At 40.7% G+C, this 18,397-nt stretch overlaps 1 protein-coding gene across 5 annotated transcripts in view; it reads right to left on the bottom strand.

Moving 5' to 3' along the window:
- The window catches only part of SYBU (syntabulin), an 87,869-nt gene that overhangs the window by 38,338 nt on the left and 31,134 nt on the right, over window positions 1-18,397 (bottom strand). For all 5 annotated transcript variants that reach the window (XM_058668537.1, XM_058668539.1, XM_058668538.1 and 2 more), the window contains one exon: window positions 15,225-15,422. In XM_058668537.1, coding sequence (XP_058524520.1) covers window positions 15,225-15,422 — 198 coding nt within the window. The remainder of the gene's footprint in view (window positions 1-15,224; window positions 15,423-18,397) is intronic.

The raw sequence follows: 18,397 nt of genomic DNA, 5'->3' as shown, positions 1-18,397 counted from the left end.
AAGCAAATTGGTGCAATCCTTACTGCACATGTTACGTTCTTTCCAGGGCAAACAGATGGAAGAGAATGTGCCAGAAAGGAATGAAAAATGAAAATGATGTTAAAATAAAAATAAAACTGCAGAGTATAATTTGGGTCAACTCTTCATGCATTTTTGAAAACCAGCTCCAGCAGGCTCTGTGCATATGGCATTGGTTTTACTTTTTTTTTGCTCAGATGTCACACAGGATTAGTGCAAAAGGAAAAATCCCAGCATGGGGCCTATTTTTACACAGATTAATCAATCATTTCCCATTTCTTCTCCCATGATTCCCCAAACTTTCAACTTAATGACATTACTCTGTTTTCAAAATACGTCATTTACTACACTCTGAATGGGAATTCTTACAGGAAAGAAAATGTGTTGAAAATATGACCCTAGATTTTAACTGTCACATTTTTAATTCAAACTATAAATATTCACTAGAAGGATGCAAAAACTGAACTTTTTTTTAATCTCACATAGTCATTGTGGTATCCTACATATTCACCATGGCAACACAATTATTAGCAATATAAATATATACGGCTATTTAGGAAAGCATAACTAGGAAGTAAATAGCAAGGCATAAAGGGAAAAATTCACTCTAAATATTGTATTACCTATATTCCCCTATGCTCTGAATGCTCACGAAATGTGATAGGCTGAATGAAATCATACCAAAGAGTTGTTTGAACTGTTAGCTATAGCATCCTTGATCACAAAGCACTGTAACAATGATGATGATGACGCTTATAGCAATAATACAATAGCAACTAATACTTATACGCCATTCATTATGTCATTGAATTTTCAATGCAGCCTGTTCTGACAGCGACTATTATGATCCACAGCACATAAATGAGGGAAGGGTCTTTGAGAGGAGATGTAGATATTTTAAAGTTCAAAAACATCCCAGCCTATGCTGCTTTTCAGAGATAAACAGGAGAGAAATCCATTGTTCACACATTGGGAAAGGGATAAGGGGGCTTATCCTAACATTAGGAAGGAAAACTTCAGGGAAAGTGTCACAACAGGGTTACAAGATCATAAAAACCATGAAATCTACAGAACTTACAGTGTACCCATGGTGAGCCCATGTTGGGTGACTTCTACTGATAGAAATTTTATTTATAAAACATGTAAACTTATAAATCTCTGGAAGTCCTTTTGAAAACCACATTTGACCTAATTTTGCACTGGGAATGTTCAACCATTAGGCGTGTAAGGTAAAAAGTCTGAAGTTCGAACCCAGTGATAAAGCACAGCACAGAGTAGTCTCCACTAATTCACATTCCTAAAGGGTGGTGCCTTCTCACTGTTTGGAGCAATGGAAACTGAACCATGACTAACTGCTGGAAAAGATGACATCCAACAGCTTCTAGTCTATTGCCTGGCTAGCATATGTACTGAAAATAAAGGAAATTCCCAAAGTAGCCTAATGACCTGTGCTCACTCTTAAAAGGACAAAAAATGAGTCTCTCTTGTACCCATAAAATATGTATTTTGCCTTCTATTTAGAGCTTCTAGATGCCATCTATTTTTCAGTGGATAAACTAATACTCTTAATTTTATACAGTTTTAAAGCCATTGAACTACAGCTGATGCTACCATATGGATATTTTTGTTTCTACTAATTAATTTGAACACCCCAGGCATTAATAATTTGCCCAGGAGATGAAGAGTGCTTGAAGATGATGCATGTGTTTTACATGACTGCAGCCTAACCCTTACGCTCCTGGAATGCACTGGGAAAAAGAAGTGTTAGGTCGAATCAGTGCAGAAAAAAACCTTCCACATCTCAATTCCGCGGACATGAACAGTTTCAGACTTCTCTATCGGGTGCCAAGACGGGTAAATTAAAAGTGATCAGAGAGCTGTACTCTGAATACTTTTCATGGTGAATTGCTGGACATGGTCGTTCTCCTTCTAAACACACGAGCAGCCATTCTCCTGGTAATAAATGTTTTGCGTCTCAGTTTCCACAGAGGACCAGTGCAAGCTATGTGCAGTGCCAATCAGCATTAATTGTGACTGTGCTCATCTATTCCCACAGTATGCCTCTGGTAAGGCCTGGCTTGGCATTCAGAAATGCAACATGCAATGCTCAGAGTTAAAAGAGTATTCTAAAATATCACTGCCCATGGTCAAGGTCACAATTATTGTTTTGCACTGGTTTGCATAAATATGATAGCTTTGGTAGTAGGCATTTTCCCTGAAATTTTTGAAGACCCCTTGTATGCATGAACTTGAAAAATATTCAGGACTCAAATAAATTAACTGAATTTTAATTTTAATTAAATTTTCATGAACTCTTTCAAGTTCCCTTCTAGATTCACAAATGACAAGAGGAGTTTAAAAAGAATGCAGGTATATATTTTTAGAAGTTTATTTATAGCTCCTGCATTCAGAATGTCTAAAAGGTAAGTGAAAATTTTGCTTCTAGTTTACACTTGTAGCTTATTGCAACAAACTTCTCTCTCTCACACACATACACACTGTGATCTAATACAATTCTTTACTTACTGTGACTAATGCTACTCACTTAGAAGGTAAGCACCGTGGACTTTCATGGCAAACACTGCCTCTGCAAGCAGCCTCCCACCATAGCTGGGTCTCTCACTTGCAGAGGTACAGTGTGTGCAGCTCATCTCTCTGTGGAGTACAGTCTCAGAGTGGGGTATCCATGGAGACCGCACCTCGTGTATGTGCAGGGCATGCAAGTTACTCTGCTTGGCACCATAGCAACAGGAGGCAGAGGGGAAGCTGGCCTATCAGAAATGAGCACAGAGGCTTCTCCCTGGTGACTGCAGCATTTCAAATGAAACCATCGCCCTCATGAATGGACACAAAGCATTTGAAGACATACCAAATTGTCAAGCAGAAGTAAACGCCTGCACGGCAGGCATTGGAGGCAGATCCTTTCACAATATTGGAGTATTGCAGCCTTTTTTTTTCACATGGATTATAATGTCTCAACGTGCAAACAAGAAATTACATCAAGATCCACACATCCCTAAATTTAATGGCAAACAAGTGCTGTTTTGAGGAAAATACTTGGTGCCGTTTTATGAATTCCAGCTATTTAAATATGCAAGGCATTTCACAGCACTGCCTGGAAGAGAAACAGGGGGTATGTGTTGTTCTAAGGGAATAAAATGGACTGCAGGGTTGTCTGGAGGAAACATGCGCTACACCTTCCAAATGGAGATTGCTCTGATAAAAGAAAAAAAAGGCATTCATTAATCTAATCTTTCCCCAAAGTCCCTGATGACAGCAGATTCACTTGTACTAGAGAGGCATCTTTCTCAAAACAGAACTAATGCAAGTCAGATAGTGAGTGGACATCCAAATGCTTCAAGTTGGGCTGTATTCATTTCTCATTTTATAACAATAATGAAAGTCCTCATTTGTTGTGCACACATTGTGTGCCAGGCAAGCACTGTCACTACATACGGCCTCCCACGAAATGTTGGCACTGACTGGCAAGCATAATGTCATGTCCCTACTCAGTTTGTATTCTGCAGTGTTTACATGATGCATAAACTCTGCAACAGACCTAACATCTATTATGATTCTCACTGTAACATGAAACCACGATGCATTAGTTATTTCCCTAATGTGTCAGTGAAGAAAAAACAGACTATTTGCTTACATTACAAATAAGCTCCCAGCACCTTCTCCTGGGGCTGCTCTGCACCTGGCCTGGTCCACCTTATCTCAAAGTCTAAATGTAAACTAAAGTAACTCTCCTCCCACAGTTGCTCCTCAGTAAAAGAATAAATTCTACAGCTGAGTTTTCCCAAAGCTTCTTATTATAGGGTTTTCTGATAATTACCTTCTTTGAACAAAAATTACCATTTGAAAAAAGACACAGTCTGAACTGGCCCAGTCAGTGTTTGTCTTGGAGCATTCGGAGGTCTTCTGATGGTAGTATTTAAAATGAAGGAGACAAAGAATCTAAACAACAGATTTTATAATTATTTGTATGGCATGACTCATCCAATCTTTTAGAGACCACTTTAAGTAGTAGTGGAGTCAGTGGTTAAGTTGCAGAGTTGAGAAAACTTCTGTCTCTTGCTCTCTGAACCCACAAACTGGATAGCTCTGGAGAGTGAAAGCCTCACACTCACCTGCAGGGTAATAGAGAACATAGCCACCCGCACACTATCCAGTGGATGCTCCTACAGCCTGCTGGTTCATCAATGGCACCTTCATTCTACCCTTCTTCCTTGGTAACAGGTACCCTTTGACTTGGACACCCTAAGCTTAGGTGGAAATAATGTGCCCTGAGCTTAAAAGGACCAAATGAGAATTCTCTCCCGTCCCCAACACATCCCACCACACTCCGAAGTCTTTTCCCCTTCCTTCTTCCTGGTAGATGGCAGCAATGTGGTCGTACCAGGGGAAGCCAAGTGTTACGGCAGCACAGCTGCTTATCAGCTTGGGTAACAAAAACACTTACGTAGTGTTTCAGGAGACAAACATCTGATAACCTTAACTACTACACTGGGCGCTCTCTGTTTCAGTAACTTACACCCTCACAGTACTTGTAGGTTTGAAAGAAAAAAATGTCTAGTGGAAGCCCCATCCACAGGTTCAGAGCTACCTTATCTCAAAGTGAGCAGAAGTCAAGACCACTTCTTCCTGGAGAGTCAGATAAGTAAAACTGAAACAAAATTGAAAAATGAGTAAAATGGCAGCATTTGTAAATTAGGAATAGGGTATATAAGTAGATGAATATAATTTATTTTTAAAATCGGACACTGATTATCCAAACTTGTAAAGGTTTACTCAAGCTAACACTTTAATCTCATTAGGAAAGTGATACAGAGTGGGGGAAGCCTTTACAGTATGTCATATATACTTTATCCCAATACCTTACTGCTTTCTCGGCCTCCATCTTAGGCAAAGCCTGAGACATTTAGTATCCTTCTAGTTACCTCTTGACAATCCATACGCCACAGAGTTACCAGGTACATCTCAAAGATTAAATCCTCCTCTTGACATGCCTCAATGGTTTCACATTACTCTGACACAGACCTCACTTAATATCACTAAAACTTCTCTCTTCCACATTGCCCAGCCCTGTGGCCATTCTCCAACCGTCGCTTCACCTGAAGGATTACGGCCACATTCTCCGCGCAGATCCCTTCTGTCGCGGTCTATTGCATTACCTAGTTCTGCTGCCATCACCTGAATTCAACTTGCTGTATGCTAATGGTGACCATCTCCCCAGGCTAGAGGTAGGCCCCATGAGAACAGGCCTCTTCTCTTTCACTCTGCACAATGTCTGGAACAAAAGTGGCAGCACACAGTGAATGCCTAATAAATATCTGGGTAAAAAGAAGCTAGTAAATACACAACGCAGGTTCAAACTTCTATATGGCAGTAACTTCTTATTGCTATGTAGGGAAGTGAGAGGGTACATAGTGATCACTTTCTTGACATGCTTACAGAATTTCAATCCAGGCATCTGAGAATTTAGGTTCATGACAGCCAGATTTCGTAAGTATTAATCCCTAAATCCCTGTAGCCAGCGGACTGACGCCCCTTTCCTGCCATCAGATTCAGGTGGTAAGAATTCAATCTTTGAATAACCCTAGGGAACATACACACACCCAAAACTCCTTATAAACAACTCTACAGAATGCCAAAATGCCACCCAGCAAATCTTAAAGGTAACAAAAATAATTCCGTGAAGGTACGTTCCTCTCTGGCTCCTCCCCAGCCTCTGGCTGTGCTTGCTTCTGAGGTCCTCGGTTTCTTCACATGCACCCCCAGTTCTCTTCCTTTAGGTGCTTGGTAACTTGGCCCTCCTCTTGTTCATGCAGTTGTGAAATGAATCCAAACTTGTGCAAGAGTCAAGTATTTCACCATATTTTGTTGGCTACTTTTAACTATGTCATTTTTTGGGGGGGAAGCCCCCCACCCACAGAGATAACTCAGAGTTTACAAGCATGTATATAAAATGAATTTCCTGGATTAATTCTGTTACACTGCATGTGATGACTTCTCCAATGTCAGCTGTGTGGTCCGTGAAGCACCTGCCATGTATGGGAGATCTTGAGCACTTTGTTTTCAACACATCAGCTTATTTAGCAAGCATTTGGCAGACCACCAAATCAATGGCTAAGAACATCGTACTCACAATAAATCCAAGCAGATCTGCAATTTAGAAGGCAGTTACTTCTGAGAAGAAGATCATGATTCATTAGCTCTTAGGAAAAATCCATTAAAAATCCATTTGGCACCATTAGACTGACTGGGTACATTATCAAAAGCTCAGAAGGGGAGGGGCATAAGAGTAAATTCTAGACCTCAAGACACACTAGAGGGCAGTACTCATCAAAACAGTCTAGTACTGGTACAGAAACAGAAGATCAACAGAACAGAATAGAAAACCCAGAAGGCAGCCCACATATGTACAGGCAACTAATCTTCAAGAGAAATGAAAATAATCCAGAGGAAAAATCAGGTCTCTTCAACAAATGCTGTTGGGACAATTGAACAGCAGCCTGCAGAGGTAAGAAATAAGATCCCCACCTGTCACCTTATATAAAAAGTAGCTCTAAACTCATCAAGGACCTAAATCTTAACCCAGAAACCATCAAACCATTAGAGGAAAACATAGGAGGCACTCTCCAAGATATAAAAACAGGGAAAGATGTCTTAGAAAAGTCACCCAAAGCAAGGTAATCAAAGCTAAAATAAACAAATGGGACTATATCAAGCTGAGAAGCTTCTATACGGCAAAGGAGATGATCAACAAAGAAGCAACCAACAGAATGGGAAGAAACCTTTGCACAACTATACAACCGATAAGGGACTAATATCCAGGATGTACTAAGAGCTTCAGAAACTCAGTGACAACAAAACAGTCCTGTGAAGAAATGGGTTAATGAAATGAAAATACATTTTTCAAAGGAACAAATCCACATAGCTAATAGATGTATGGAAAAAATGCTCAGGCTCCCTACCTGTCAGGGAAATAGACAAAAACCATATTGAGGTTCCACCTAACTCCAGTGAGATTGGCCTACATTCAGACTACACTAACAACACCTCCTGGCATGGAAGTGGGTATAAAGGCAACCTCCTTCCCTGTTCGTGGGAGTCAGTATGGAGAGTGCTGAGAGAATTGAAAATTGATCTGCCACATGACCCAGTATCCCACTTCCAAAAGAAATGAAATCTGCATATAAGAAAGGAAACTATATTCAGAGCAGTACAATCTACAATAGCAAAGACATGGAAACAACCCAGATGCCCGTCCAAAAAGGAGTGAATAAAGAAGCTGGTATGTCAGGCCTGGCGCAGTAGCCTAGTGACTAAAGTCCACGTCTTGCATGCAGCAGGATCCCATATGGTTACTCCAGTTCATATCCCAGTGGCCCTGCTTCCCATCCAGCTACCTGCTAGTGGCCTGGGAAAGCAGTCAAGGATGGCCCAAAGCCTTGGGACCTTGCACCCATGTGGGAAACCCGGAAGAGGCTCTGGATTCCTGGCTTCAGATTGGCTCAGCTCTGGAAGTTGCGTTTCACTTGGGGAGTTAACTGACAGACAGAAGATCTTCCTCTTTGTCTCTCCTTCTCTTTGTATATCTAACTTTTCAATAAAAATAAATATTTTTTAAAAACTGGCATATCTACTCCATTGAATACTACTCAGCCAATAAAAAGAACAAAATTTTACCATTTGCAACCAAATGGTCCCAGCTAGAAATCATTAAGCTCAGGGAACAAAGTGAGTCCCAAAAGGACAAATATCATATATGTTCTTTCTGATACAAGGCAGCCTTTATGCAAAATACACGATCAAAAGCCCTTTCATTACGGTTTTTGCTACATCTCATAGGTTTCATTTTTTTCCCTTCTTATTGTCATTGTTTCAAAAGTTTTTTTCTAATTAATTTCTTCACTGGGTCATAGGTCACACAGCAGCGCTGTTTCTTTCAAGAAGATATTTTGTTTTCTTTTTCATATCTTTAGCAATACATTGGTCATTTAGTAGCATGTTATTTAACTTCACCTTGTTAGTAATTTTCTATTTTTTTTTTCCTGTTGTTGATTTTGCTTTATGGCTTTTCATTTAAGGGGATGTACAGTAACTGTGTAATAGAGACTATCTCAACCAGATGTGAGGATATAATGCATTTCTACTTCCAAACCAAAGATGGACCCCCAATGAAACTGTTAAATATATCTTGAAAACAGGATGCTGGACTCTCTGCCATTGTCCATACCTACAGTTCAGGATATACTTAAATAGCAGAATGATGGACTTATGACTGTTTATGAAGGAGTATATGACTGTAATGATAAAGAGGAAATCAGAATGTGTGTGTGAGGGGATTTGGAGAGCATAGAAGGGAAATCCCAGAGTCCATAAGACCATATCAAAAAATAATAAAATAAATTAAATTTTAAAAAACAGTAAATACATTGGGGGCCAGCATGATGGCTCAGTTGGTTAATTCTCCACCTTAAAATGTTGGCATCCCATATGGGCACCAGTTCATGTCCTGGTTGTTTCACTTCCCACCCAGCTCCATGATGATGGCCTGGGAAAGCAGCGGAGTCTAGCCCAAAACCTTGGGACCCTGCACCAACATGAAAGACCTCCAGGGGGTTTCTGGCTCCTGGCTTCATACCGGCTCAGCTCTGGCAGTTATGGCCATTTGCGGAGTGAGCCAGCAGATGAGAAATCTTTCTGTCTCCCCTCCTCTGCTTAGCAATAAAAATAAATTAAATCTTTTTGAAAAATAAAGAGTTAAGACGTAACTGCTATTAAGACAAACACTTAATCCCATTCATTACATTTAAACTTTATTTTACTGAGTTGCTTGTTGTTGGGCAGAAGTGATGGATCAAACATTGTCTGCTGTGTCCTGGGGAAGAATTATTTCTCTAGAGGTCGAAGGATGTTTCAGAGATTCATGTAGGTAGACAGGCAGAAGCTCTTGTTTAATTTGAAAAAGTCTAATTTTCTTCCTTGAAGAAAGTATTCACAGTGCCAGCACTGTGGTGCTGTGGGCTAAAGCTTTGCTGGTGATGGTACCCTTCCATATCACAGTGTCCATCTGACTCTTAGCTACTCTACTTCCAATCCGGCTTTCTGCTAATGCCTCTGGGAAGGCTGCATAGAAAGGCCCAAGCAGCTGGTCACCCCATCACCTACATGGGAGACACCAATGGATTTCTTGGCTCCTGGCTTCAGCCTGGCTCAGATCCAGCTACTATGGCCAGCCGCAGAATTAACCAGTAGATAGATGCTGTCTGTCTCCTCTTCTCTCTGTCTTTCAAGTAAATAAATCTTACCTAAAACAAAGTATTCATGATACCAGGGCTGTGCATAAAACATTCTGATAAGCAGAGAAAGGACTGGCTCCTGATTAAATGGAAACCACTGAGGACCTTAACATCCTTGGATATTCACATCCTCTTGGTTTATTTTACTGATCTGCAATCAAACAGCTTTATGTGCTCAACTTTTTATATTTCACTGCATATATACTGAGGCCCATTGATTCTGCTATCAGCAACAGTCCGCATAATCCATATACAAGCTAATTTATAAGAACAAATATGCATTTTTAGGGCTCCACAAAGATTTTTTTTTTAAAGATTTTATTTTTTATTACAAAGTCAGATATACAGAGAGGAGGAGAGACAGAGAGGAAGATCTTCCGTCCGATGATTCACTCCCCAAGTGAGCCGCAACGGGCCGATGCGCGCCAGTCCGATGCCGGGAACCAGGAACCTCTTCCGGGTCTCCCACGCGGGTGCAGGGTCCCAATGCATTGGGCCGTCCTGGACTGCTTTCCCAGGCCACAAGCAGGGAGCTGGATGGGAAGTGGAGCTACCAGGATTAGAACTGGCGCCCATATGGGATCCCGGGGCATTCAAGGCGAGGACTTTAGCCGCTAGGCCACGCTGCTGGGCCCTCCACAAAGATTTTTTTAAAATAACTCATTCTTTATACCAGTACACCTAACTTAATTGCCACACTTCCCTACTGAAATTAAAATTACTCCTTTGGTGACAGATCTGGACTTCGGAGAAAGCAACCCTGTTTAAAATCCATTTACAAACTGTTAAACCTTGGCTAAGGCACCTAATCCCTTGGTGCCTCAGTTTCTCTGTCCATAAAGTGGGAGACAATATTTCCCCCTTCTCACATGAATAGTAGAGGCTAAGTGGGTTAAGTGCAGTTGGTACTCACGACTATCAGCAAAAAATAACTGTAATGAAATTTCAGAATTTCATCTAAATTGACAATTACCTTCTAGCATGTCTTTCCAAATGTTTTCACAAGGTTTTAGTTATCTGAAACAGACGATAGCTTATTTTTGAGGCTGGGCTTTGTTGCTGGATCACTGCTGCTTACAACAGGTAAACTATTAGGAAAGCTGTACTTGGCCATAGAATGCAGAAAGCTTCCACATCCCCAAAGCTTCCCTTTAAGCACTAATATTTTAATTTTTCCGTCCTATGGAAATAATTTTTAAATTTTAAAATTTAAATTTTTTAAATTGCTTAGAACATATTTCTGCCTTGATACACATCATTTTGCAGCAACTCAGCCATTACAATGATTTGATCTATTTTTAAGTGAATTACGGCAATAAATGCCATAAAGTGGTAAAAGTTGGCAAGGGATCTAAAACACCTAGAAAACCAATGGGTTTTTGTAGTCTTCTTTCTCTGTTCTTCTATGCAATCCCATCTCTTTGCTCAATGTCAAGGAGAACTGAATTCATATTCCCATCAGAGGATCCTCCTGCAGCAAGTGCTCCTCTCATTTTATATAAACTGTGGTAACATGATATGCCAACTGCTATTGAGGAAGTACTTTACATCCTATCCAACACTTTACAGGCATGATTTTAATCTATTTGTGTTTTCAGCAACCCACTTTACAGATGCAGAATGTGAAGTTCTAACAAGAAAACAAGTAGCTAAAGATCAGTTTTACAGTAGTAATATGAAGATTTGAACCTAGCGTGTTAGAATCCAGAGTGTAAGAAAGTGCCCTCCTCTCTCTAACACACACACCCCTACTCTAGCCCTCATACACATCAAATTTCCTCCAATAAATGGGCAAAGTTGAGCAACCTTGGGTGAAACTGACAAAATTTTAGTTCTCAATGCTCCCCTAAGTAGTTCAAGTTACTATGCAAGAATGGCCTGCTCCAGGTAAAAAGTTGTCTAGCTCTGTATCTCACAGAACTAACTTTGAAGTGAAAAAGGTGCTTCTGATAAGAACAGAAACATCTCCGGGCTCCTGCGCTGTGAAAGAACCTCCATTAAGGGAACCAGTGCTGATCAATTTCACTAACCTACTTGGTGCCTTCTGAGTTTTCTAGCAAATGCCTCTGAATGTGGGAAATCGTGTTTTTAAAACAGCCAGTCCTCTATTATTGTTGTGAGGTCATTATAGTTCAGCTTGGTCAGGTCTCTGATTTCAATAGCAGGGTGGTGTCTGATGACAAGCGAATACTAACATCTTTCAAATGCAGATTTCAACATTTCAGTGCCTAAATGTAGATTCTTTTACAAGATTGTGATCCTAAACATTTGTTTTTTAAATATATCCTTAGTGATTTTTTTTCTTTTTAACTTTTCACATTTCCTAACTATTTTTAAAAAATAATAGCTTGCTCACCTCTCCAAACAGCCTTGTGGACAAAGGATTTAGTATGTCTATTTGCACAACAATGACAGAGGATCTTTGGCTTGCTGGGTGAAGGTACTCCCCAAATAGTGAAAGAAAGCTGGAAAGGCAGTGATCCAATTAGGACTTCTCTTTTCTGGGCAAATACAGTCTCAGCAGGAAACTGCAAATTAAATATAGGACAGGCACCAAGGAGAAGGAATGTTGCTCTGCCTCACACAGTTTCCAGCCAAAATGCCTTCATTCCATCTGCACCGGCACAGATTATCCTGTTCAGCTCTGTCTTGAATCCCAAGAGCAGGGCTGATCTGAGCTCATTCTTTTCCTCTCTTCCCTACACTACACACGACCCCTTGGACAAAATATTCCTTCTATTTCTGATTGAGGTATTTATTGGACACCTACTCTACGACAAACACAACACGAGGCTCTGGAGCATGAGCTTAAACGTTTGGTTGAATTAACAAGAACAGGGAAGCATGAGAACTGGAAGGTATCATCCAACTGGACTGCGAGCATTTTTTTTCTCTGTTGGTGACCATTTTTAGTTAAATCTGCGTAGGCACTAAGTGACAGAAGCCAAAAACGACAGAAGGTTGACTGCCTCCGAGAAGCTTCCAGAAGGAGAGCTCCTGCCTGGCTGTAAGGGCTTTCCTGCTGCCTGTGTCACAGGGCCCTGCTGGCAAGTAGCACACCTGCTTGCTCCTTCTTTCCCTTCCGAGCATCTAGTGACATATTTTTCTTCTCCTTCTGCATCATACACTCAGCGAACTTGATGCTCTCTTTATGATTAAAGGTGCATTTCGAGAACCACTTTCTGAAGGGCTCGGCAGTATTCCAAAATCTAGAGCAAGGATCTAAAATTAAATGGTCATAGGTTACTTAACGTTAAAGAGCCCTGAGCATCTGAATAATAGCCACTAATTGCTTGCTATTTTAATAAACTGGTATTAGCTTTAATGAACCAATTTAGTTAAAAAAATTAGAGCACACATCAAATGGTGACGATGAGTTTGGGCTGAGTGGAGGGGTTCTGTTGGGACTTAAGACCAAGGCAGAACAGTTCCACCTGACAGGAGTTCCTTCCTACGGCTTAACAGATTATGTCTCTGCCTTTTGTACATGTAAGAGTCATCCCTGTTTCTAGGATTCCCTCTCATCACAGTGATGAGGCCGATGGGTTTGTGCTGCTACAAGTTCAAGGAAACCATAGAGCATGATGCACATTCACTTCTCAAACACAAAGAGCTTACTGAACAGAAACGGCTCTCTCAAAAGCTGCAGCAACTTTCTCAGTGATGGCACTGAGAATTTTTAGGCTGCTAAGAAATAAATTTCAAGGATGCCTCTGGCTTAGTTGCACACATATAAACCAACAGGTGACCAAATACATGCTGCTTGGGTGATGTTTCCAGCAATGAGCAATTAAATTAGAAGAAGCTGACAAAATGGTAGCTTTAGGCTCCACCTTTAAACAAAAGTTTTTAAATTAGAATTCCCAAACTGTGTAGTAGAATGCTGCATTTAATTCTTATGGGTATTTCTTACTGGAATATGAGTTCATAGCCTTCCAGAGTCTTCACGAATTAAGAGAACAACAACATTAAAACTTTTCCTTTCTGCCCCTTCCCTCCCTCCTTTCTGTTCTCCCATTTTTTTTTCATAAAGACTTTAGGCAACATTGATGAGTGGCCGATCTTTAGAAACCAAGCACCTTCTGCAGGAATAGTGTGTGCCTTTCACTCAGTGTGACATCTGTATACACACACACACACACACACACACACACAGCATGCTAACTTCATATTGTTCTGATTTTGATGACTGAAACAAGGAAAGGAAGTGAGTGGTAAGCTTAGCTCTCATTCAAATTTAGGTTTTACTGGTCACATCATGCTGGACTCGTTTTTCACTGTTTGTCACACTGACAACATCCTAAAATGAAATCATGTGGTGAAGAGAAAAGATGGCCCCTCTCCCAAAAAAATCTCAGGTTTGTTTTCAAATCCTGTATGTCATGATGTTTGCAATCCTTTGAGTTGGGTTTCTTTTCTTCATCACCGTGTCTTCCCCACACCAGGACCCATGTTCGCACTTGAGGTTAACAACCACTGATGAAACCCCTAACATGCCCCTAAGATGAGCTAGAAACTATGTGTTAGGACTATCAAAAGAGAATGACAGGGCTCCTGCTGTGACATTTATAGCTCACATGGGTGGGAAGCAGAGTTCATTGGTGATTTACTTTCAAGTTGAAAGAACATTGAGGACTTCAGGAAAGATGTCTAGATGGTCAAGAGACACATGAAGTCCTGTTCATGACATTGCCATTAGGGAAAAGCAGATTCACAGCATGGGATACCACTTTCACACTCACTGGAATGGCCATCTTCAAAAGAGACACGTTATCCTCTTGAAATACTGTGTTATTTCAAGCAAAATTAAAAAGTATTGGAGCCAACATAAGAGGATGGGGACCAATAGGCGCTCTCATATAATGCTGCTGATACAGAGCGCCTATTCTGGAAAATAAGCTGACAGTTACTTCCAAGTTAGAGTTACCAGACATCCCAGCAATTTCATTTCTGAATCTATAACCAAGAACACTGAGCACCTGTTCACATAGAAACCTGAATGTCCACAGCACCGTTATTTCTAACAGGTAACCAGTAGACATAGCCCAATGCCCATGAGCTGCTGAATGGGTAACAAGACGTGGCTCTTTCAATAGTCAAAAATGAAGTTAATAAAGGAGGAAGCTGGAAGCAGTGATGATAGTGAAGTGTAGATACGATTCCTTATTATGAGCCATTCCTTTAGCTTTTCATGTGATTCCAAAGCAGAAAACTATTACAGTCATCAGGCCTAACATGTATCAAATGCCATTATGAGAAAGCATTTCCTTGCTTTAGCTTTACTTGGAGATGAAGTGATGCTCTTATTGATTCATCAAATGGAAGATGAAGAATAATCCATTGTGATGCACTGTGCACATCAATTATTCAGGGAGACCACAAGCCAACAGGGATGCTATCATCTTGTGGACAAGGAAACGGCACTAAGCCTTGGAACCATCCAAACAAGACCATCTGTAGCTCCTTACACTATAATGTCATCACAAAACAGCAATTAACAGACAAATGGCATGAAAGAGGACTCATGTAAACTGTTAATCAGTCTTTTCACACACATTCTTATACACAGTATAACCATAGAAGTTAAAGACAATCACACAGTATATAGAAAGCTCTGTCTCCCAAAACCAGTGCTCACGCATTTTCACTGCAGTTAGCACTTCAATTCCTGTAAAACTAAATGTATTTACATACTGTAGAATTAGTTGTGAGATACAAAATATTTATTTACATGTTGCAGATTCTGAAAACTGATCAGCAATATTTACAGACATGATTTCCCTCTCCACCCACACTCTCCTTTAAGAATGATGTTCTGGGGAATCGGGTGTAGTATTAGTGATCCCTGAGTGACTGGACATGCTGGGACACACACCTGCAGAGTCATACACTTACCAGGCTTTCCAAGGCCTGACTTCAGCTCCTTCTTGTAGCGTGCTGACTGGATGCTTCCTTCACCAGCCACTCCAGTTGTGCACTTCTTCCTGGTAAAGTCTTCATCGCTCCCAGGGCAAAAGCTGATGGGGCTGTTTCCCGTGTCTGAGGGGGTCTTCACTGGTGATACAGACTGGCTACTAGGACAGCCCGTGTCATCTAGAAGACAGCAAGCACAAGCACATGAATGAGGGCAAGGAAAAGGTGAGCCCTGTGTCTACACATGCGGGTATGTACACACGCATTCACACACATGGGCTCTGCTCATGAGGGTACAGGGCAAATTCTTCGGATGACTCTCCTTTTATTTGTCCAGATTTCGGCCACTCATTACAAAAGGAAGATGTCAACTATCTCAGGGAAATATTTTAAGGTATTTTATATAAGCTTTAAAATTTATTTATTTATTTAGAATGGCAGAGAGACAGAGTTAACAGCTATTTTTTACTGCAAGCATTTCTGAAATCTTGTTAAGGCCTAGAGATACGTCTGTTTCAATATCTTATGTAGGATACTTCTGAATCATAACTCTCAGATTTTTGGGTGAGTTTAGTAATAACGATCCTATCAACCCAAATTCAGAGTTATTACTGTGAACTTTTTTTTTAAGATTTATTTATTTATATTTCAAAGGCAGATTTTGCAGAGAAAGAAGTTGAGACAGAAAGAGATATTCCATCTGCTGGTTCACTCCCCAAATGGTGATAAATCCAGAGCTGAGCCAATCTGAAGCCAGGAACCAGGAGCTTCTTTCAGTGGGAGTATAGGGGCCCAGGCATCTGGGCCATCCTCTGCTGCTTCTGCAGACACATTAGCAGGGAACCAGATTGGAACTGGAGCAGCCAGGACTAGATCTGGCACCCATATAGGATGCTGAAGCTGAAGACAGAAGAATAGCCTGTTATGCCACCATGCTGGCCCCTACTGTGAACTCTTTAGAGTTGTTTATGATGAGAAAATAGTTACTTCAACATTTTTAACCATACCCAGTTTTTTGATAACTTGGCCCATCAATTGGTTAATGTAGTTTGATGGACCTTTGAATTATGAATCCAAGGAAACAGAAAAAAGTGATCTTGTTTTATCACACACAACCAATTCCAAATACATCAATGAAATATATTTCTGTCCAGTTTTCATATAGACTGGTAAAATGAAAATGACATTCAAATAGGAAACATTGCCTGAACTTTCAGCTTAGAGATGATTACCGGTTCACAATTTTAAGCCAACATGCATGAGATGCAGTGACCTAAGCAGAGGTTTTTCAGGCATCCAGCAAAGCTGTACTGTGTACTACTATACATGCTTTCTATATTTCTTCAAGTATTTATGTGAATTCATGTGTACCTTAATGAGAAGATTATTATTGGAATTTAAAGCCCAATCCTACATAAAATGGTTAGTGCTATTCATTAACACTTCATTACACAGAAGTACTTTGTTGTCACAGCCATTTTGGTAACTAAATAGACTGAAAATATGAATAAAGCACTAATAATTTTCATCAATATGAAATTTTTTTGAAATTAAGGGAACTAAAATAATTTGACATTTATCAAAGGCTATCTTAAGACTCCATAGTGGGAATAAAGACAGAAAAAGAAGTAGGCCTGAATAAAATATGCTGATGACTGAATTAAGATGACCAGAATCCACTGAAAAAAGAATAGTCATTGCTTCATTTTTGGCCTTTATTAATTTTTTATTATGGAATACCCCAGTTTCTTAGACAAAGTGAACTTGCACTTGCCAAATGATTTCTATCTCTTGACGTCTGTCTTTGACTTTAGGACCTATTAGGTACAGTTATGGCCTTGGGGGTCCAACTGCAGAAGAAGGCTGTATTTCGGTTCATGATCATGCCTGCTGTCTTTGTCACTTCCTAAACACGCTGTGCTCTTCCCCATGTCTTCAAGAATTGCTGGCCCGAAGCAAGGTGAGGGGAACCCGCCTGGTTGCTCCTGCCAGACCGTTTCATCACCCACTTTCCCTCAAGTTTCCATCCAAGGAAATCTGAGCTCCTCTCTGAAGGTGAAAGGCTGCTAATTATTCTGACACAGTTCAGCAATTTTACAAGGCTCAACAGGTCTGCCCGTAGCCTTAGGGGAACTTTACTCATGAGCAGATAAACTCAAATAAACACGGTCAAACCATTCAAAATTATCTCTTACCTTTAGAAGTATTTCCCTATGAGTCAGTTCTAAAATTACCCCTTTGGAAAAGGGCTCACATAAATAAAAATCCATGCCTGAGAATGTCAACCCTAAAATTCTGACTCAAAAGCGATGACATCACACAATTTCTCCATGTTTGGTGCACTGTCATTTTCCAGAGTTATATAAAAGATTATGACCATAGCATGTTTGGGGCACTAGTAGTTTCAAGCACTAAGGGCTAGGGTCTGGTTAAAAACTTGGAGCTGGGGCCTGGCGGCATGGCCTAGCAGCTAAAGTCCTCGCCTTGAACGCCCCGGGATCCCATATGGGCGCCGCTTCTAATCCCGGCAGCTCCACTTCACATCCAGCTCCCTGCTTGTGGCCTGGGAAAGCAGTCGAGGACGGCCCAAAGCTTTGGGACCCTGCACCCGTGTGGGAGACCTGGAAGAGGTTCCTGGTTCCCGGCTTCGGATCGGCGCGCATCGGCCCGTTGCGGCTCACTTGGGGAGTGAAACATCGGATGGCAGATCTTCCTCTCTGCCTCTCCTCCTCTCTGTATATCCGGCTTTCCAATAACATAAAATCTTTAAAAACAAAACAAACAAAAAAAAAAAACAAAAAAACTTGGAGCTGGGCGCTAGGGTTATGGTGTAGCCGATTAAGCCTCTGCCTGTGACACAAGGAGCTCAAGTGACAACTGGCTATATTCTTGATTGTTTCCCTTCTGATCCAATTCCCTACTAATGTTCCTGGGAAAGCAGAAGATAGCCCAAGAGCTTGGACTTCTGCCAAACATGTGGGAAACTCTATGTAGAGTTCTAGGCTCTGGGCTTTGGCCTGGCTCAGCCCTGATGTTATGGCTATTCGGAGCAGTGAATCAGTGAAATGAAGATCTCCTTCTCTGTCTCTTCCCCACTATAACTAGGCATTTTATATTAGTTAATTAATTTAAACAATAACTGGGAGCTGAAACTA

The sequence above is a fragment of the Ochotona princeps genome, chromosome 9, assembly GCF_030435755.1.
Source record: "Ochotona princeps isolate mOchPri1 chromosome 9, mOchPri1.hap1, whole genome shotgun sequence".
NCBI lineage: Eukaryota > Metazoa > Chordata > Mammalia > Lagomorpha > Ochotonidae > Ochotona > Ochotona princeps.
The sequence above is the reverse complement of the archived record's forward strand: the minus strand, read 5'-3'. Positions and strand labels throughout refer to the sequence as shown.